Source organism: Antechinus flavipes, chromosome 1 (genome assembly GCF_016432865.1).
Source record: "Antechinus flavipes isolate AdamAnt ecotype Samford, QLD, Australia chromosome 1, AdamAnt_v2, whole genome shotgun sequence".
Classification (NCBI taxonomy): Eukaryota; Metazoa; Chordata; class Mammalia; order Dasyuromorphia; family Dasyuridae; genus Antechinus; species Antechinus flavipes.
Window position 1 is genome coordinate 199026317 of NC_067398.1, and position 23064 is coordinate 199049380.

The following is a 23064-nucleotide window of genomic DNA, read 5'->3' on the forward strand; positions in this document are numbered from 1 at the left end:
ATAAATCATTGAGATTATACAATTCCATGTGAAACCTAAATAGAATTAACAATGTAGTAATTAGGAGTTAATTCACTATTGAGTTAAGCTTTATTTTATCTTTTTCTGTTTCATCATAAATCATGATTATAAAATAAAACTTGGTTGGATAGTCATTAATAAGACTGAAATGTATTTGATGACTTACAGTAGATTGTGGCTATTTTCAGTAAAGACTTATTTCAGGTATAGATTTTGCTGTAACAAAAAAATAAGACTGGTAATGAGAAGATTCATGTTATAAGTTTTGCAATTTCTAGTTCCACTTTGACTCTCTCATTTGTCCTTAGGCAAATTATCTGATCTCCTTGAGCCTCAGTTTTCTTGTTTTTAAAATGAAGAAGTTGTATAGAAATGTTTTTCAAACCTGTTTACTCTTCTGGTATCACAAAATAATTCTTTTTTTTTAAAATTTTATTTTATTTAATAATAACTTTATATGGACAGAATCCATGCCAGGGTAATTTTTTACAACATTATCCCTTGCACTCGCTTATGTTTCGATTTTTCCCCTCTCTCCTTCCACCCCCTCCCCAAGATGGCAAGCAGTCCTATATATGTTAGATATGTTGCAGTATATCCTAGATACAATACATATTTGCAGAACCGAACAGTTCTCCTGTTGCACAGGGGGAATTGGATTTAGAAGGCAAAAATAACTCGGGAAGAAAATCAAAAATGCAAATAGTTCACATTCGTTTCCCAGTGTTCCTTCTTTGGGTGTAGCTGTTTCTGTCCATCATTTATCCATTGAAACTCAGTTAGGTCTCTTTGTCAAAGAGATCCACTTCCATCAGAATACATCCTCATACAGTATCATTGTCGAAGTGTATAATGATCTCCTGGTTCTGCTCATTTCACTTAGCATCAGTTCATGTAGGTCTCTCCAAGCCTCTCTGTATTCATCCTGCTGGTCATTCCTTACAGAGCAATAATATTCCATAACATTCATATACTACAATTTACCCAGCCATTCTCCAATTGATGGGCATCCATTCATTTTTTAGTTTCTAGCCACCACAAACAGGGCTGCTACAAACAATTTGGCACATACAGGTCCCTTTCCCTTTTTTAGTATCTCTTTGGGGTATAAGCCCAATAGAAACACTCGCAAAATAATTCTATTGTTATTTTCATGATTTTTATTACTGAGGTAGCTACTGGAACAGTGAACCTAGAATCAGAAACGACAAGTTCAGAAAGTGTTGTGATACGGGGAGCCACCTGCCAGTGGCTGCTAAGGTCTAACTCAGACCTGAGGAATGGATCTCTTCATGTGAGAGGATGCTGCTGCTGCTGCTGCTGCTGCTGCTAAGAGGAGATTGGGAGGCAGTTGTGTTCTCTGACCTGTCTCCTCTTCCCTCTGCCTCCAATTTATTTCATTCCCAATCCACAAGCAACATCTGTATCAGTAAAGGCTGCTTTTCAACTCCTTCACATGTTATGATTCACAGCTGTGGAGGGTTTAGGAGAATTGACCTGTTTCTTCACGTAGGTATGGTCCTTAACAAGAAAGTTCCCTACTTTTATTTATTAGCAGTTTAACCTGTAGACACACAAACTTCTTTTTTTCTTCAATTTCCTTACCTGTAAAATGGAGATGATAATCGCACCTACCTTCAAAGATATTTGTGGGGATAAAATAAAATGAGATTTGTAATGCACATTGTAAACCTTAAAGTGCTATATAATTATAATATATGCGACTACTACTATTACTACTACTACTACTACTAAAAAAAATTACTACTACTATTGTTACTGAGAAAAACTTTCCAAGAAAATCTCTTTATATCTAGTCTTCGCATTATGTTGATATTACAAGGATAGTAATACAATCCATTCCTTCCAGTTGCTTCTAGGTATAATGGATTGTCATCCTTTTTTGTCTATATAATGAAATGACAGTAAGTTAAATTGTAATAAAGGTGATGATTGTTAGGGAGAGCATAGTTTACACAACTAATTAGGGGTTTAATTTTCACCATGAGTCAGAGCTTTGACTTATGCTGATAAGACATTGGGTCTGAAAACTTTGTGAAATGATTGAAGAAAGCTTTTTTAAAAACTATTTTATAATTAATTATATGTTGATATAGGTTGATTCATTAAGTGAGGATAAAGATGTTAAAGCAAAATAATATAGAGATTGGAATGAGAGAAATGTGAACTTGGTTAATATCAGAAAAATTTAAGATTTTGTATTTCTATTTTATAAGTACAATTATGCACTTGTCACACTTATTAGCAAAATGGTTGGTGTGGGTTAAATTAGTTTCAGAATGAACATGACAAAGTGATTTATAAACTCAAAAATATCACTAATACAGGAAATTTTGTCAGGATTAATTTTAATTTAACACAAAAATGCCTTGTTTTCCTGCTATAATCTTCCAATTATTACAAAATATGTTGTAGTTTTTGTACTCATGTGTTACTTTTAATTTAGCTGAATTCCATGTCTATTTTATTAATTTATAATACTGGTTTCATAACTATGCATTGAAAAGCCTTGGGAAAGAATGTTTGGTTAGGACTTTAAAGTCTAGCTATAGATAGACAAGAATGATCTCTTTAGGCTTCTTTATTTCACAGGGAGCACAGAGATCCAGAACACTTATTAACTGGTTTCTTAAAGCAGAGGCTAGAGTTAAGCCCAGGCTGGTATTATTATGCTGGAACTCTGACAAAGGAATGTGGAATGTTTGAGGATACTTCTGAAATTACAGCTTTTTTGCACACCTGCTTTGGATACATCAGATATTAATAGTATTTAATATTATTGTTGCTGATCTTTAAAGTCTTCATATTTAATCCTTATTGATCATTGATATAAAGTTTCAGCCTTTTATAATATCAATCATTGATTAATTGATTATATATTCAGAGAATCTTCCAGACCAGTATTTTATCTTGCCATATAATATAAACTTCATTATATATAATATATATGTAGAAATTTTAGCAAATTTATTCTCTATTAGTAGTGATAGATAATATATATTTGAATACTTTTTTTCTTTATCATAGTTGTGATTTTTTTTTAAAAGGCATCTCTATTATAACATACTGTTCATTCCTTGGATTTAATTAATATACCTCTAAGAGGAAATCAGATTTACCATCTTGTTCATATTATCACACTCTAATATCTTCCCCCTTTTTAAATGTGAAAGATGTTTTAGCATTAACATTTGTCTTGTTGATCTAATATCTAGCAGAGGATAGTCTGATTGTTCCCAAGCTGACCCTTTGTGCTCTACAAAGTTATTTGGTAGGTTTTGTTTTTCCTATAAAAGTACAGCACCAATAAGAAGAGGAAATTTTTTGACCCTCACTTAAACACAAAACGGACTAATTGACTTTAAAAATACATCTGACTTTCTTTTTAATAGAGAGGTAAAAAAAACTGATAAAACAAAAATCTTTCTTCAGATAATCACAATATTGTATTAGTGAGTCACAGAGTAGTGTAGTGGAAAGAGCACTAGAATTAAAAGTTCAGACACTGGTGCCAAGCTATGTTTATTAGCTGTGTGATCTTCATAAAATCTAAAGAAACTGATTATCAATTCTTCATTTATCAAATAGAATAATAATGTTATAGGTATTTCTTTATCTTGTCATGAAAAAAGCATATATATTCAGTACTTTTAACAACTGATCTCATGTATATAGATAGGACCACTCCTTCCAGTGGTCCATTCACTTTTTCTTATCCCATGCAATTCTTGTATTTATTCTCACATAAAATCCTTTATAGATATTCACCCAATATGCTGAGGAGCTTCTTGACATTGTGTGGATTTCATTAAAGCATGTGGATGGTCAATGATCATCACTTTCCTATTGCTACATTTTTAGTCCACTTCTTTTTGAACAATTTTGTTTTTTAGCTTAGAAGGTAAGAAGCAAATGTATCCATCCATTTATCTTCTATAGAACACTATTTTTTCATAATAAATTTGCTATTATTAAGAATGCTTATTGTTAGCTCTGTTTTGCTGTCTGACTTGTCGATCATTCATGTAGATGATAACTATAATAATCAATCATGCCAAATTTGGGAAGGTACTTCAGATATTTCATGCATTTTGATTTACTGTTTAGAATAACATAAAGCAACTTTTTGAGAATGGGAAGTGTCGCTCATTCCTGTTGACTGGCGGATATGTTGCTGCCTGCAAAGAGGTACTCAGTCTCTAAAACAAAGTGGGAACTTCTGTTTTCTCATTGCTTATTTACCTTGTTATTTTCTACATAAGAAAATATGTAATACTTTCTGCTCTATCCTCACCTACAGATTTTTCTCAACCTTATATGCCAATTCTATTAGTTTTCTATTTTGCTATGAACTAAAAAATGTGCTTTTGTTTTACTCATACAGCTTGGCACATATAATGACAAGTAATTTTTATTTTAGGGAACATTTTTCATATATATATGTATATATACACATACATACATAGTATGTATATATACAGTCACACAGTATATGAAATTTCAGCATTCAAGCTTCTAGCATAAATATTTTATCTAATAAATTTGAAATTATGTTATATATTGAGTCACAATTGAGTTATAGATCAAATCTTGTTTGTATTGTAACAAAGGTTTCATTACAGAAAAGATTGATAGGGAGGTAGCATGTTATGTAGGTAAGAATTTAAGAGAAGGAAATAAGGAAACTCTGTATCTTGGGTCTCTGTAACTAACTAGCTAAATGACTTCTTTCTTAACAAGTCTCTTTGTCAAGTATTCTCATCTTTAAAACCAGGGTCTTATTCTAGATAACCCCTAAAAACTCTTTCAGTTCCAGTAGTCTAGGGCAAAGATGTCAAAGCAGAAATGTCACCATCTCTGTGAGGCTCTAACAGATTAATCTAATTATTTAATTTGATTTGATTGATTGATTGATTAATTTGAGAAATAGTTAACAAAATAAAAATAAAACATGTTAATATGTGGATTTCTATGTTAGTATTTGACCTATAACAATCCTTTGCTTAGTAACCCTATTTCTATTTGAGTTTGATATTACTGATCTAAGACATCAATTGTTAATAAGTTAAATTGCTTATTAAAATTTTTAACTAAAAAATTGATTATTACCCAGTGTATTGCTTTGTTTCAGATATTTTGATTAAATTTTATTTACTAGACAAATAAGGCTATGCTATTTGCTTCAAAGTCTCTAACTCACAATCAATACATATTGGTTATACTTTAAAGAGTAAAGGGGAATATAATTTTTGTTATATTCCATATATAAAAATACATATTAACTATGTTTAACTTTTTACAGAGATTGTGGAAGACTAAAATGTTTTGGGAGCATTAACAATGTTTTTGTTGTTGTTCAGTCATGTTTCAGTCATGTCTGACTCTTTGTGATCCTATTGATGTTTTCTTGGCAAAGATGATGGAATGGTTTGCCATTTTCTTCTCCAGCTCATTTTACAGATGAGGAAACTGAGACAAACAGGATTAAATGTCTTACCCAGAGTTACACAGATAGAAAGTGTCTGAGGCTAGATTTGAACATACAAAGATGAGTCTTTCTGATTCTAAGTCTTGGTACTTTGTCCACTGTATCACCTAACTGCCTGATATTAACAATACTAGTTAATAATATGAAATGATTCCTATGGAAATATATTGTATATTTTAATAAAAACACTTTCTTTATTTCTTTGTAATTTTTAAATATTTTGGTTTAAAGGTAGTTTAGAAAACAAAAAATTATTTTAATTTTTAAACATAATATACTCAAATATCAATAACGTGAAGGTTCCTAAAATTCCTAAAAGGTACATGTTTTCACTTCAGATATTAAGATGTGTTGACCTTGCAGTAAGACAAGTGTAGTCCAAATTCTAAGAGCTCATTCTGTGAATATTGGAAAGTAAAATAATGCTTAAGTTTCATAAGGATCAACTTAATCTCAATAAGCATTTAGAATGCTGTCTTTAAGACTCCAACAGCCTATGCAAATTTTCTCATATTATCTTTCCAAATGAATGTTAGAACAATTTTATACCTTTGCCTGTTCCTTTTCTTCTTTGTGATTCCTATGAAGTATTTTGTGAAGCATATCTGTTTTCATTCCTTCTTCCTTTGGAAGGAAAAACACAAAAACAATTTAAAAATAACTTCTCCAGATTTATTCTGTTCTTATAATTGCACACATTAATTGTTTTGTTGAATATTACATGTAAAAATGTGAACTGTGTAAAGGTATACAAAATTTATAAGCTTAAAAATTAATGAGAAAACTTGTAAAGATTCTATGTACAAATGGTAATTATTTTGGAAATATTTGGAATTAGAAACCCTTTTTAATTTATATCTCATTTCAACTAACTATAAATTTTTTAAAAAATAATGTATTAAGCCTGCTTTTCACTATAGGTTATAATTACCAAATTTTAAAATATTGCTATATAATTTTCTGAAATATAATCATTTACAATGCTTCTGAATTTTAAGAACCAGTACCTGACAGAAGACTATTGTTTGGGTTTAAACATTTTATCTTTGAGCAAAACATCTGTCTCCTAAGACTATATCTTGATACTTTCTTCCCCCTCTCCTCAAAAGATTCTTCTTTATCTTCACAAATGAGAAAGAATCCTCTTGTTAGCATCTTGTCTTCATTAATCTCTCAACTGCAAAGGTCATGAGAGGTCTGTGTGGAACATAAGTCCTTGGCTGTACCACAGTATTGGTATTAAAGTATACTACAACTTCTAGAGGGCAGAGGTTAAAGAGATAATTAGTCACTACAAAGAATAGTTTTGGCTCTCTTGGGAGGAAATGCATAAGTGTTTCATGAATGAACTCTGAAACCTCATCTTTTAGTATTTTTAAAGTCAAAATACGCTTCTGATTTAATAACCCTTGTAAATTAAAGGTAAGTTTGATATCCACTTGATGAATAGTCAAATGATGTAAACACACTTCTTAAAAGAATTACAAACTCATAATAACCATATGAATGAATGTTCCAAATCACAATTACAATCAGTACAAAACAAAACAACTGTGCGGTTTTGCTTGATATCCAGCAAATTGGTAGAAATTATAAAGATGAGACTGTTTGTTGGAGGGGTTGTGAAAGGATGAACATACTAATGCATTGTTGGTGAATTTGTATATTGGTCCAACAGTTCTGAAAAGCAACCCGAAATTAATTAAGCAAGTGAATGAAAAATGTATATCTTTTGGTCCAGAATTCCATTCATATCTCTAACAATGTTAATGATAAACAAAAGCCTCATATACACTAAAATATAGCTACTTTTTGTAGCAAAGAACTGGAAACAAAGATGTGCATTGATTGGGGAATGACTAAACAAGTAACTATCCATTAATCTATTAATCCATTAATGGATCCATTAATATTAGGATCCATTAATCTATTGATATTAGTGTATTGTAAGAAAAAAGGGAATATGATTGAAAGCAAAAGATACATGAACTGAAGAAAAGGGAAGAAAGCAAAACCAGGAAAATAATATACAAAATGACTCCAACAATGTAAATGGAAAGAACAATAACAACAAAACAATCAAAATGGAAGACTGTGAAATTACCAGTTTGAGTCTCAGAAAAGAATAGTGAGAAGGTATATTCTTTTCTCCTCCTTTGCAGAGGTAGAGGTTTATGATCTATCGGTATAATGCACTATATGTAATGTTAGTCTTTTCAACTTGATTATTAAATTTGTTGAACTTTCCCCTCCATTCCTCCCTTTTATTATTTGTTAAAAGGTATAGTTCCCTGGTAGAAGTGAGTAGGATATATTAGAAAATATGGATTATATAAAAAACAAATCAATAAAATATATATGTATACATATATGTGTATACAGATACACATGTATAATGGAGAGAGGAAAGGGGAAAAGAGGAGGGGCAAGACAAATAAACTCGAGAAAGAAATGAAATCTGTTGAAGTAAAAGAACTGTTTCCAAAGATAACATTTCCCTATCCAGATTTAAAGAAAGATTTAATGTTATTCCTCAGCTATACAGTATTAATAAGATTAGAATATTGACTTTCCAGTGTTCTTTGAGATTCTCATTTTTCTATATTAAAGTTCATATTTAGTGCTAAAAATTTTAAAGAGAATAATTCCTGAGAATTTTAACAGGATTTTTGTAATAGTAATAGTCTTAGTAACTATTAGTAAAAAAAATTAGTTAAAAAAAGGCAATTAGTTACTTATATGTGATACAGGTGTAAGGTATCACATATCTGCGATTTTTTCAGTCGAGTCTGATTCTTTGTAATCCCTGCCATTTCCTTCTCCAGACATTTTACAGATGGGGAACCTGAGGTAAATGAGGTTGAGTGACTTACCCACTGTCACACAGCTAGTAAGTGTTTGAGCAGATTTGAATTCAGTAAGACTAGTCTTCCTTATTGTATCATCTAGCTACCCTTCATATGTCTATGGGCTTTCATATTCAATTTATGTTAAAGGTTTTCTATATTTAAATAAAAAGAGAGATATTTTATTTTAGAACTTTATAGTTGAGTTTGTTAGGTAAAATTTATACAACCTATGCTATTGTTAATAAGGAAAGAGAGGAGAGACCTTTTTTTTGTGTGTGTGACTTTAAAGTAAATTATACTTATTTCCAGTGGGAACATATATACATTAAAAAATCTTTCCAAAAAAGGATTAAAAAAAGAAAACCTAATTTTTGTAATCTTTCTTCCCCTACAACTCTATTTCCTAAAATTTCCTAAAAATCTTAAGATTTTTTTAGTTGAATTTTGAATGTATGTAGGGGAAAGGAAAATGATTTTTCCCTCTACCCCAAAGGCATCCTCATTACAATATCTCTTAAAATTAATAATAACATAGAATATCTGGTAATACCAGGTTATAGGAATTACATTCATTAAAAAAAAGTAATCTTTTTTACTGTGCTTTATATTCTGATTATGATGGCTTTTGGAATTTCCTATTATTTTTGTTTTGAACACATTGTCATGGAGCTTTGGAGAATCAGTGTGATCATCTGCAGAGAATAACAGATTTATAGTAAAAAAAATCTTGTGGTCCTTTTCTACCTCTAGCATTAATTGTGAAATGTTTGTCAGGGAGCAAGTCACTCAGCTTCTGAGCATCAGTTTCCTTATCTACAAGATGATGATGGCAAAAGGAATTGTAATACTTTGTAAACTTCAAAGCCACTGTACAACTTTCAAGCCACTATTATTTTCTTGAGCTGTCAAATATATTTCATATACTAAATTTCTAACATTAAGGAATCGACTCAGGTTTTTAAAAGGTTGCAGTTATCATTTCCTATTTATTTAACTTGTCTTGGAGTAGTTTTTATATTTTTCTATTTCTATTACATTAGCTTTCAGATGTGTCAATTGATATAATTATGATAAAAGGAAAATTAATTAAAAAGCAACAATTCGTGAAATTAAAAAGATAAATATGAAGTAAATATTTCTAATACCTGAAAACTAGAGGCAAATGTATCCTGTGTGTCTTTTTTTAGTCTGATCTTTTTTTTTTTTCTCTAAGCGCTTAAATCACCTTTCCAGATAATTCAAAGGAAATGCTTATTCTTATATTTTCAGTCTTACCTTTGGTATGAATAAACCCTTGCAAAACCCTCAAAGAAGGCTTTGTTTTTGTAACAGAAGTTATGGTGGTAATTCTTAAATAGTAGACAAAACCATTACTGTTCCTCAGTTACTTACAATCTAATTCCAACTTCTTTTTCTGGGTTTATTACACATCATTGCTTCTCATACTCTCCAAAGGATTTGGCTACTTCCCTTTTCACAAAAATAATATTTTTTATACAGGTTTATACAAGTTGTCTCCTGTATCTGTAATCATCTTTCTTCCCAATTTTTCCTGTTAGAGTCTTGAGCTTTCTCCAGGGCTGGGTTCAAGTGGCATCTGCTTAAAAGGCCTTTTTTGAATCTCTCTAGTATTTAATTTTTGCCTCCTCAATCCTCCCAATCCCATCATTGCATGCTCATTTTGCATCTATCCTGTATGTACCTGTCCATGAACGTGTTCTATCCCATCACCTAGCATTCTGCAGAGAACTTCTTGAGAGAAATTAATTTCTCATTTTTATAGTAGAATGCTTTTATAGTGAATTTTTATTGATTTGTTACTATTTTTCCCCACAAAAGAATTTTCTATTTTTTATGAATATATGCTATGACTCCACAAAACTTAGAATTAGAAGTATTCAAGAAAACTCCTTTGCATTGTTCAGAAACCAGTAGGAATTGCTACCATCTCTTACTTTACGAAGTCTAAAACACTTCTAATGCCAAAGCTGTACAAATCCAGACAATGGAAGTACTGATAACATTTTAGTTTCTATTCTACTTCTTGAATTGTAGCTCACTTTTAAAAAATTGGTCCCAATTTTGTAACTCTTCATAATATCCCAGTGTGACAAAATGGGCTTTAGTTTTCCTCTGTTTCAGTAAGTTGGGCCTAAATTAATCTCAGATTCACTAATCAGACGTTGGCTGTTGGCTTTTTAGAGAGTAACACTTGGCAAATGCAAATTTAATGAATGACAAGATGATTGTCATTAACTGGTGGAACTTGTGACATTTTTCATATCAGATCTTGACTTTGCCCCTTAAATCTATTAAAACTTGCTTTAAACAAATTCTTCAGTACTTTGATTGAGAACTTTGCTCTATTTCATATTACTTGTAGTTAACATCTGTTTTATAATAACACCTTTATATGCTTATAAGAAAAGTTACATACTTGGTAATGCATTTTTAATAGAAATCAAATAGTTTACATGAATATATTTCATGAAATAAAAACAAAAAGGCCCTATCTCCTTAATGACACCTATTGTTTTCTTGAAATAAAGTATAAATTCTTTCAATTCAGCAAATGTTTATTTAACATCTCTTATCTGTAGTGTGCCAAAAATGAGAATATCATACCCTCAAAATGACTATTTTAGCAGAGAGCATAAAAACAAATATGTAGATAACACAAGTTTTAAGAATTTTAGGAGAGGTTTAAGCAGAGTAATGTTAAGAGATCTGAGGAAGCAAAGATGATAATATCTGGAGGGATGAGGGAAATGTTCATGAAGAAAGTGACAACCAAACTAGGTAGAAAGAAAAAGAGAGAAGAAAAGAGATTTTTAGTGGTAGAGATTGTGGCAGGAGACAAGTGACCATTCTAAGGAGGGTTAGGGAAAAAAGGCATAGGGCATAATGAGAATGGGGAATGAGAAGTTGTCTATTTTGACTGAAATAAAGTACTTGAAGGTAATTGATATCATTATCATAGCAGAACATAATTTTCTTTCTTTCATTAAATCATTTGACCCTTATAGCAACTATATGTATTAAGACCATTCTAAAGACCAAACTAAGAGCTGGAGTTACAAAAAGAAGCAAAAGACAATGCTTCAATCTTCAAAAAGCTTACATTCTAAGGAACAGCTAGTTGACACAGTGGGTAGAGCTTGGACCCTAGAGTTGGGGGTGGGGGGGACCTGAATTCAAATCCACTTCAGACATTAAATATCTGTGGGATTCTGGGCAAGTCAGTTAACTCCAATTGCCTCACTGAAAAAAGAAGAGGAGCTGGGGCAGGAATAAGAAACTGCTGCTGCTTATTTTCTACTTTCTTCCCAACAGGAAAAAAGAAAGATTATTATGAATCCTCTCATCACACCTTTCTTCTGTTACTAGACCAGTGTTAGGGAATATCTTTTCCTTAGGATAGAGTCCAAGAATTTTTCCTAACTCTTCTTTGATTTCAGCAGCTACACCAGCTTATAGCTGTAACTAATGAACACATTTTAGCATAGGGACAAAAAGACACCTTGAGCCCTGTGGTTTAAGTAGTTTATATTACAAAAGATCTCTACCTCATTTAAATTCTTTTTATTGCTAATAAACCTCAGATTTCCTATTTCTCTGGCTTAGCACTAATCATAGTAGTGATATATAAACCTTCTTGATTAATTCTGGATTTTTTTAATAGCAAAAATCAGGACAAAAAAGGTTTTTTTTTTATTTTAAGGAAAATATTAATAATATTGTTTGTATGAAAGAAAAATTTATGGAAACCTTTCAGAGTTTTTCTTCAATCTTAGAAGTAGCCATTGCAGTTGGCAGTCTCAATCCAGATCCTTTTTGCAAGGCTTCTTCAGGGAACTGAAGACTCCTTAAGTTCCTTTATTAGCATCCTTTTCCCTTCCTCCTCTTCCTTTTCCTCCTCTTCCTTTCCTCTTCCTTTTCCTCCTCCTCCTCCATTCATTCTCTTCCTCTTCTTCCTCCTTCTCCTCTTCCTCCTTTGGCTTTTTTATGTTCCACCTTTTTTATGCTCTCTTACAGATTGTGGATTCCAATCCCAAGAGTTCTCCTATCACAGTAGTTCCTCTCTCTCTTTCTCTACTCTCTTCTCTCTATGTCCTCTCCCTCTTCCTCTCCCTTTATTCTTCTCCCTCTCCCTTTTCCTTTCTCCCTGTCCCTTTCTTACTTTTCATCTCTCTCTCTCTCTCTCTCTCTCTCTCTCTCTCTCTGTCTCTCTGTCTCTCTCTCTCTCTCTCTCTCTCTCTCTCTCTCTCTCTCTCCCTCCTTCTCTGTCTCTCCTCCTCTCTGTCTTTCCCCCTCTACTCCCCTTCTCTCTTTCCTCCTTTCCCTTTTTCTTTCCCCCTCTCCCTCTGAAATACAGGTTCTAAAATGTTAGGCTATTCTCATAGTTCAGTAATTATTTGGCAGATGAGAAAGGGAAAAACAAACTGATGAAGCAATGCTTCTGACAGTCACACTGGTCAATCTATTGCAAGATATGAATCCTATTCTTTCCTGATGTCACATCCTATAAGCTTTCCTCTATGCCTTACTATCTTCCTGCCTTTGTCTATAACTTACTTTTCCTGCATGCAGTTAGACTATAAAAGCTAAGTGTAGCTAGATTGTTGAGGGTACTGAAAGAGATACTGCAGAGTGCCTTTTTTTTTTTTTTTTTTTAAACAATAGGGGGCTACTGAAGGTTTTTGTCATTACTGGCTTTGTATGCTAGATTATTTTGGTAGTCATAGAAAAGATGGATTGGAGAAGAGATATATGGGAAGCAATGAGTCTCATTAGGTGAATATTATCCTTTGTCATTTATGAATAAGCTATCCACTTTTAAGGTCATGTTAAAAATACAACAGCCTATTTTTATGGATATAAGATGTTACTAAACATTTCACATATGCTAGATTTATAAATAAATTTTATTTATGTTGTAGCAGGATAACTTGTTATTTAAAGCATCTTGCAAAGTGAGTAATTCATGCTTATTTCCTCATGAGGATTTGCTTAAAACAAGGTATACCTATAAACTAGACATATAAGCATGTATATCTGACCAAAACATCAATTATCCAGAAGTAGAACCTAGATTAGTAATGAATTAGATTATATTTATTTGTGGGACTACTTAAAAACACTCTTAAAATAGCTTTTAAAAGTTCCAGCTCCTCCATGAATCTCTGACCTTTCATTGGACTTTATCTGTGTTCTTCCATGTACTCCTGATTTATAATATAGTTAAGTGTATCCATCTCAACTCTCCTCAGATTATAAACTTTTTGAGGCTGGTATTAGGTTTTATTTCCTTATGACTCCCTTAACAGTTAAGTATAATTTATTACTCATTGTAGTTATTTGATAATTCTTTCCCACACAGGACTGAATTTTTCAATTCCATGTTTCTTCTTTGCCATTTTAAAAAATTTGCTATATATTTACTCTCCTCCATTCTTTGTTTTATATTCACTCTAAGGTAGATTGGCCTTGGGAAGCCAAGGAAAATAAGAACAAGTTCTTGCTACCAAAGAACCCAAAGATGTCACCATCATATTGTGTTTGTGTTTTAAACTGTGTGTACAATATAGACATCCTCACTGCAATACTAATACTCTTGCACCACTGTACTTTTCTTGGGTTTTGTTCTCAATCTAACTAGCACTTAGTTGTGTTTTCTTAAAGATACATGTATTGTTCAAGTACAAAAGTGTTCTTTTAGAATTTCATCCATCCCTACACTAAAGCTTTCTCTAATGGCACCGTTTCTTTTCACACCTCTACGGTGATTGAGACTGTCCTTTAAAGTGAGATCTGCAAACCATCAGATAGCAGCCCCAATTAGCTTCTTTGGGTTTGAAGTGCATTCACAAACAGTAACAAGGTCTCCTAGGAACACTCCTCTTGCAAGCAATGTAGTCATATTTCCTCATTAGCTCCTTTCAATTGTCACTAATGTCATGTTCTAGCTTTTGAGTAGGAGACAAAAAAAAAAAACATAATTTTTTTTTTGTGTATAAAGAAGACAGCTGTTTTCTATAATTCAAGGTTCTTTTGAATTCCTTTGATAGTTTTGAAGTGTATACAGCTTGATTCATTAACCTTTATTCCTCACATAAATCAGGTGATTAAGAATCTGTTTTCAAGGAGATCTGAATGTATACTTTAAAATTATTTTCAATTATATAGTTGTTATATAGTTTTCAACTAACCTACTTTTGCTTTGCAAATCTTGTATTTCAGATGAATTTTAAAGGTGGATAATAAAAATGAAATTAAATTAAGTTATTAATAATCACATTGAGATGCTCTTCAGCATGTTTTTATGGCTGTTTTCTGTGTTCACAGAAAAGAGTTTTGAAATGCACACTACTAAAAATTAAAAATAGCAAGATTTTTTTTTTTGTTAAATGTTCAAAGCCTAGCCAGATAATAATCATAGAATTAATGTCTGAGTCAATGTGCACCAAAATGGAAATGAATAGAAAGCCTCTATTTTGGCATTTTATTTTTTTGCTTGCCAAATGTCTTATGTATAGTTAGATTATTAAATACAGAAAAGTTCTGAAAAATCACTAGTTCATCTCCTTATTCTATAAGCGAAAAAACTGAAGTTCTAAGAGGTTTAGTGATTTGTCCATTGGGATACTGCTAGTTAATGGAAGGCCTGGGACATAACGTAAAAGTCTTTAGATTTCTAGTATCTTTTTCAATCACATATTTCTTTGATTAAGGAAAAGATGTTTAATTGGCTTATGAAATGTTCAAGGCTCATTTTAAAGATAAGTATGATTACCATTATGCATTTCTCAATTGTGACACTTTTCTACATAACTAAACTATTGCAGACAAAAGAGCTAGCCTGTAGTCCTTTCCTTATTCTACCATTAATTATCTGTGTGAACTTGGGCAAATCATTTAACCTCTTACGTTTGTCTTTTAAGATGAGAAGTTTGGACTAAATGATCTTTAAGATCCTTTCTATATCACATTCTTTGACTATATAAGAACTCACTTGATAATCCTATAGCTTTTTCATTCCTTTGGAGTTGTCACAGTTTAATTTTCATACTTTGCCTGGTACTGTGCCAAATACACAGTGATTGTTGACTGAAAATTAGACTTATTAACTTGTAAACACTAGCATACTATTCCCCCTTGCTCTCCCTGGAGGCCGGGACAAAACAAAATTGCCTACAGTTCTCTAGGGAGCAACCTGAATTAGTTAGAGAGTTAAATGATGCCTGCAAGTGGCTTCCCAAGAGACTCTTAAGCAAGTAAGGAACTAGAGTTAGAAGGTATTTCCAAGGCGTAGAAATACAGATTAGAAAAGTTCCAAAGGGCAGAATAGATAAACAAGATTTAAGGTTAGGCTAGAACCCACAGATCAAGCGATCCTTGTGGTTTTGAGAGTTTTGAAATGCCAAGACCAAGAGTGTGCTAAATTGCATGTGCACAAAACTTTGCCTTTTCTTTGCTGAGACCTATACATTGGAGTTAACCTCCCTTAATGAGCTCTTAATTTTGAATCAGTCATCTATTCTTAAATTCTCGTTTTACATATAGCATAACTGAGGTTTAGAAAACCAATTCCATTATAGGATATGCTGCTGGTTTTTTTTTTTTTTTAATCAGTGATGGTATTTATCAATAAAAATATTTACCTCAGTAATCATACTAGAACTTAATATGTTTATCCCATATGCAGTATTACATTTTCTCCCCAAAGGACCAAAGAATAATTGAATGTTGAAAGTGCTCCATGTATTAATTGCAATTAAGGAGACTAATAGAAATGCAGATTTTAAAAATCCATTTCCAAATCTACATGAGGACGTCTTCTTTGTCATATGCAGAAGTTTTTTTTTTTTTTTTTTTTTGGTGGTTATATATATTTGGTGGTTAGTTTGGTGTTCAAACGATTCTCTTTTCATAAATTGATGGAAAATCTTATAATGAAACATTCTATAAAATTATAGATAATTTTTGTCTTAAATATTTATATATATATTTATATCCATAATTGATATAGTTCTTTTTAGCAGCTAGGTGCCATACATGCAGTGATATTAGAAATACTCTAATATAATTTGATTCAAGATCTTTACAAAACAGAAGAGCTAAATAATAATACTGAATTTTACTGGATTTGTACACTTATTAGAAATACATTGCAATATAAAGAGTATATTGCGTTTAGAAAGGAAAGAAAGCTACAACTCTAATTACTATGCTGTAAAATCACCACATGCATCCTAATTGTTCCTGTTATAAGCAAAGTACATAATATTTCTACCAATTTGTAATAACAATATCACATAAAACAATTCTAATTCCGCTTCTCAAAAAGCAGCTTTACAGCAATGTCTGCTAAAAATTCAATTCTCTTATATATTATCAATTATTTTAAGTCCCGTTATTTTGTATTTTATCAATATTTAACCCAAGGAAGTTAGATGTCTTTTCCCCTCAAACACATATATGACTTAAAAGTAAATTTTGCTGAAATCTTCATGTTGCTTTTTCTTCACTGCATATATACCTCAGGAGGAAGCTATCTAGCCTATTGACTGTCAGAAAATAGCTGAATGGTGCTTAAGTTGGATGCAAAAAGACCTGAGTAATAATCCTACTATAGACACTTAGTAACTGTGTGAACCTGGGCAAATTGCCTAATTTATCTTCAGTTTTCTCATGTGTGAAATACAGATAATAATAGCATTTATCTCCTAAAGTTGTTGGGAAGATCAGATTTAGTAATGTATTTGAAAACATTTTACCAATCTAAAAACATGATATATAAATTCTAACTACTACTACTGCTTGCTTCTGCTACTATTATCACTACTGCTGCCCCTACTACTACTACTACTGCTGCTGCTACTATTGCTGCGGCTGCTACTACTACCATTACTGTTACTACTGCCACTACTATTACTACTACTGCTGTTGCTATTACACAACTACTATTACTACTACTACTACTACTACTGCCATTATTACTACTGCCACTCCTACTACTGCTCCTACTACTACTATTACTATTACTACTGCCACTACTACTACTATTATGACTGCTGTTGCTATTACAACTACTACTATTACTACTACCGCTGCTGCTACTACTATTACTACTACTACTACTGCCACTACTACTATTACTATTACTACTGTGTTGCTATTACAACTACTACTATTACTACTACTACTGCCACTACTACTACCACTATTACTACTGCCACTATTATTACTACTGCTGCTGTTGCTATTACAACTACTACTATTACTATTACTACTACTACTGCCACTACTATTATTACTGCTACCGCTGCTGCTATTACAACTCCTGCTACTAGTGCTACTACTATTACTACTACTACTACTGCCAATAGTAGTAGTTAGTGGTAGTAACAACAGCAAGAGTAGTAGTATATTAAACAAAAAGGCATAAATCATGCTGCATTTCACATGGAACAGAGATCTTAAGAATTTCTTATAAAATCAAACCTATATTTTTCTTAGCTTTTTATGGAAGATGTTGCTACTCATTAATCAAAAGCTATCTCTCTCCTGATGACTGAAAATTTTTAACACCTGGCTTGAGGAGCCTCTCACTTGTTTTAGAATAATAATCACCTAGATTCTTAATAGTACTCTTTTGTTTAAGCATGTGTTCTTTGCTTCTATATACTATCTTTTGATTTAAAAAAAGTCATTTATTACATAACTTAGTAAAAATGATGATAATAATAAAGATAATAATAAATAGCTCTCAGGCAACTATAGAGGATAGAGTTCCAGGCTTGGAATCTGGAAGACTAATCTTTGGGTGTAAAAAACTGGCCTCCAGCACTTTCTAGCCCTGTGATCACCTCAGTTTGCCCTCACAACAATCCTGAGAGGTAGATGCAATTATTACCCCCATTTTATAGCAAATGAGACAAAGTTTAAATGACTGAGGTTACATTTGAAATCAGGTCTTCCTGACTTCAGGCCCTGCACTCTGTTCCACCACCCACCCACTAGATTAATGGTATCAAATTCAAATAGAATCCCTGCTGCTGCACATTAACTTAGCAAACCATTTATTAACATTATACTCTATTGTATTTTATTTATTTTATTAAATATTTCTGAATTACATGGTTTAGATTGCACCTAAGACTATTAAAGTCTGATCTCTTTGAAGATATACTGTCTACAACAGTTTTCATTTGGGGGAAGTTATCTTTTATTGAGCTCTCTTTTCCTTTGTGAAGTGATCTTAGAGATTTACAGAGAGGAAAATTTAACCTATCAGATGCTGTTTTGCAAAGGATAGATTCTTAATGAGTATTTATTGAAGTGAACTGAATATCAAACTCCAAAGAATTAGTTTCCAAAATGCCCTCTCTACATTTGTGTCTGATCTGTGCTCCTGTGAGGATTTTTTTCTAGAGAGTTGTTGAATAGTTTGTCATTTTTATTAAATTAATAAGTTCAGTATATATTATATATATTTCAAAAACTTCTAGTATTCATTTAAATTTTAAAATTTTTTATATCAGTTTAGTTTTCTAACTAAAATATTTTTTTCTCTAAATGGTTTGACCTTCAATAACAAATTATTTTAAAATTTCTGCCATTTAAAAAGTTCTTAGATTCTATGAGTCTGAAAGTTAGAAAGCAAATTTAAGGCATGAAATACAGATAAGGATACTGAATAATTCTTGATGGATTATACACATTGGTATCAAATTACTTGATCCTTACTTTGAAGAAAAGGTTAATGGCATTTTTCCCTTTTACCCTTTTTCTTTGCTATGTTCAACAGATATTAATAAAGGTTAACACAGTGAAGGATATATGTGGCAGAATGTATTATGACTTTTCAAATAATATAAAGGACAAGACAAGAAAAGACATGGTATTGTTCATTTTTGTTTTTAAAGTCAAATAATTTATTTTCTTCAAATATTAGTAGAGCTTTGAGGGCAGAACATATATGCCTTGAAATCTTTAATTTTAAAATAAACCAGAAAAGATGTTATATCTTATATGTATATTGTATATGTGCATCTACATGTCTATATATATAGATGATGTTATTATATCTTATATGTATATTATATATGTGCATCTATATATATATGTATATATAAAACCATTTTCTGGTTTATTTTAAAATGTTACTATGTCAGTATAAACATATATTTAAATGTTGATTTGTAATCAGAATTACTTATGACATAGATTTTTTTTTTAATCAAGGAATTAAAAAATAAGATAATAGGATCAGAGAATGTTATTTTACATATGAATTTTCCTACTTTTTAAAGGCTATTTTTTAGCTTGTAGAATTTATAGAATAGAAAAATTATTAGTATCATTATCTGGAAATTCTTGGACTAAGAAATTCATGTGAGTCGGGGTAGCAAAATATGGTGTCAAAATAAAGTGTAGCAATATATTTTAAAAATAGAAAAGAGTATTTCCTGGTGAATTAGCGAAATTGCAAGATTAATGATTGGGCAAAGGTTAATAATTTTACTCTCAATTTATAATTTATCTTAATTATTTTTCATATATATACATAGAGTCTATATATGCAAATGTAGTTAATAATTACCTTGAGACTTATAATATATAACATGGCATGAAATGTGTTAATAATATAATAAATATAATATACCTTCAGTGATGTCCTTGGAAAACTCCTCTGTTTGACATTCCGGAGTCTTCATAAGCTGATTCTAACTCATCTTCCATACTTATCACACTAATATTATTGTACAATCTTCCCAATTCTAGGTTCCAGCGGTGCTGGCCTCCTTGATGTTTCTTTTAGTCTTTCCATTGCATTTTTTAATACCTTGTGGTTCAGTGACCCATCTGTGCTGTCCAACATAGAATGCTGAAAGGGAGAATGGTCATCCCTCATTTTTGCCAGGCATTTCTTGATCTTCCTAACTGCTAGTCATCTTCTACCTCCTGAAAATTATTTTGTATTTACTATACCTATACATATGCATACACACACACACACACACACACACACACACACACACACTTTTGTGGCCTAAATACTGTGCTAAGTGCTATAAATATACAAAGACAAACACAAATAGTCCCTTCTAAGTAGCTTATATTTCTCCAAACACTGTTTCTTTTTAGTACCTTATGAAATGCTTAAGAATTGATTGATAGATGTTTTATGTTATGTTATCAATTTACCAACTATTTTTCTGTTATTGTAATGCTGGAAAAACTGAGGCAAGATAAAGATTAGAAAATATTTAATAATTTATTTAAAAGGGAGAGATTTACTGGGACCAAATGGATCCATGGTTTAGTCCCAGGGCTGAATGAGACTATGTGAGTTTTCAATGACATATACACACATGGCTCAGACTCAGGGAGTAAACTGAGGCAGGGGCAGAGTTAGGGTGCTGAGAGCAGGAACAGAACTCTGACAGGGTGGGGTGAGCCACCGGAGATGGGATGATACAATGCTGGAAAGCACCCTGGAGATGGGGAGAATCATCTTGATAAGATGGTATCTGATATTCTGATAGCTTGGAATGGGGAGAGGCATTCTGATATTCTAAAATATAAAATCTTTTATCCTTATCAAATATATTAGGAGGGAGGGGTAGTTTTGCAGGATTGAGCAGAACAATTATAAACTGAGGCAGAACAATTAGGGAAATTGAGTCAGGATAATTGGGAAACTGAGTCAGGACAATAAAAGAGAATGTGGCATAACATAACTTTTTCAATAATTTTAAAAAATAGAAGATGCATTAGTTACAAATATGCTTCATTTACTGATGTGGAGATTGAACTATACATGGAGTTTTGAAGTAATGCATATAATACTTTCTTTTCTTGAACTAGCTTGACAATGATTATTAAAAGAAGAAATTGTGACTTCCATCAAAAACTGATCTCTTAAGAGTATTTGATGGTAGAGGCTTTGTTAATTTAACATGAAATGCACTAATATTAATTTTCTTTTTATATGTGTATTATTAACAGGTGTGTGGAGGTCATTGCAAAAGAAGGACAAAACCTGAAAGAATTGTATTTGGTGTCTTGTAAGATCACTGACTATGGTATGTAATTGGACTTTTTTTTCCTTGACATTTTTTCAAGATAAAAAAAAAGATGTAATATAAAAGTCTTTAAAGTTCATTCACAGACTCATAATGAACCTAAATGTAAAAACCTTTTATCTTTGATTTTACATAAAAACATGAACCTAACCTAGAATAGTGTGCAAGAAATTTTTTTCTTTGTGTCTATCAGTACATATTGAGAATAAGTATCAGAGTAACTATAAGATTGCAATTGTTGAGAAAATAAAATTGAGTAAGAAATTACTGGAATGACTTGATTTGTTTAAGTTTATCTTATTGATGATGAAATTATTGATGATGAAGATTTAAAAGTATTTTTCTTTTCATTAGTTTGCCACTTTTACTTTTTGCCTCCATCAGAAGAAATTTTCTGTGCAGGAGAGGAGATTTATTTGAAAATTGGAAAGGACAAATTGGTTCTTTTGACAGATGAACTAAATGGGAACTACTATCCTGTTCTAGGTGTAAATTAAGAATTTGAATGGGTATTGAAAAAATTAAATTAAAAAAATTCTTCTTTCTCTTCTGTTGACTTTAGCCCAACTTTTCTTTCAAGTATTGTTGTGTTTGGCTTGAGCTTAGATATATACCTAATTTTCATGACTTATGGGGGAACTAAGTACCCTCCTTCTGTCTCCCAAAATTATTTATTTTGCTTTGTATTGATAAAACTAAATGACTGAAAGATTATATTGAAAATTTCATCTACATGTGAGAAAGACCAGTGATTTATTCCTCAGCATCCTTAATAGTTTTTTGGTTAAGAATTAACCAGTTTATGGAATTCTTTGTGTAATCTTAAGCATTATTTATATGAGCTGGTATTGTTGATAGTAAACTTTTTATTATCATGGAATTTAATTTCTTTGAATATGCCTTCTAAAAATGATATTTTTTTAAAATAAGCCTTGGCCCCCTCTTCTTATTAATATCTACTCAATTCTCAATTATCTAATGACATTTTTTGGAAAAGAGCATTGGAATTCACCTGGCCCCATTCCTTCATTCTAAAAAAATAAGATAATTGAAATTTAGAAGGAGTGAATGACTTTTCCAACATCATACAGCTAGTGTAATGGCAGAACTGAGACTTTCTTTTTCAAAAGATTCATGTAGGCAAATAGATGATACAATGGATATGGTCTTGAACTTAGAGTCAGGAAAGTTTGAATTCAAATACCAATTCAGGTATGACAGTCGTGTGACATTGGCCAAGTCATTAAATTTCTCAGCAACTTTATTTTCTTTATCTGTAAAAGAAATAGAAATAATACTTCACAGAGTTGTAGTGAGAATAAAATGAGATTAAAAAATATATATATATGTATGTGTATATATATATGTATATATATACATACCATTTTGCAAATCTTAAAGCACAATATATATGCTAGCTATTATTACTGTTAGCTATTATTACAGTGTCTCTTAAATATTGATCTACTTTTGTATATTCCAAATCTAGTTCTATTTATAGGAAATTTTAATATACACACAGTATTTCTACAGTATTATATATTTTCCTAAGTAAGCCATGACTGTTCTTGCTTCTTGACATTTTTAGTCTTTT

The 23064-nt window shown here is 31.5% G+C and overlaps 1 protein-coding gene across 2 annotated transcripts in view; it reads left to right on the forward strand.

Annotated features, from left to right (window-relative positions):
• The window catches only part of FBXL17 (F-box and leucine rich repeat protein 17), a 511980-nt gene that overhangs the window by 295523 nt on the left and 193393 nt on the right, over window positions 1-23064 (forward strand). For both annotated transcript variants that reach the window (XM_051994853.1, XM_051994863.1), the window contains one exon: window positions 21394-21470. In XM_051994853.1, the coding sequence (XP_051850813.1) occupies window positions 21394-21470 (77 nt within the window). The remainder of the gene's footprint in view (window positions 1-21393; window positions 21471-23064) is intronic.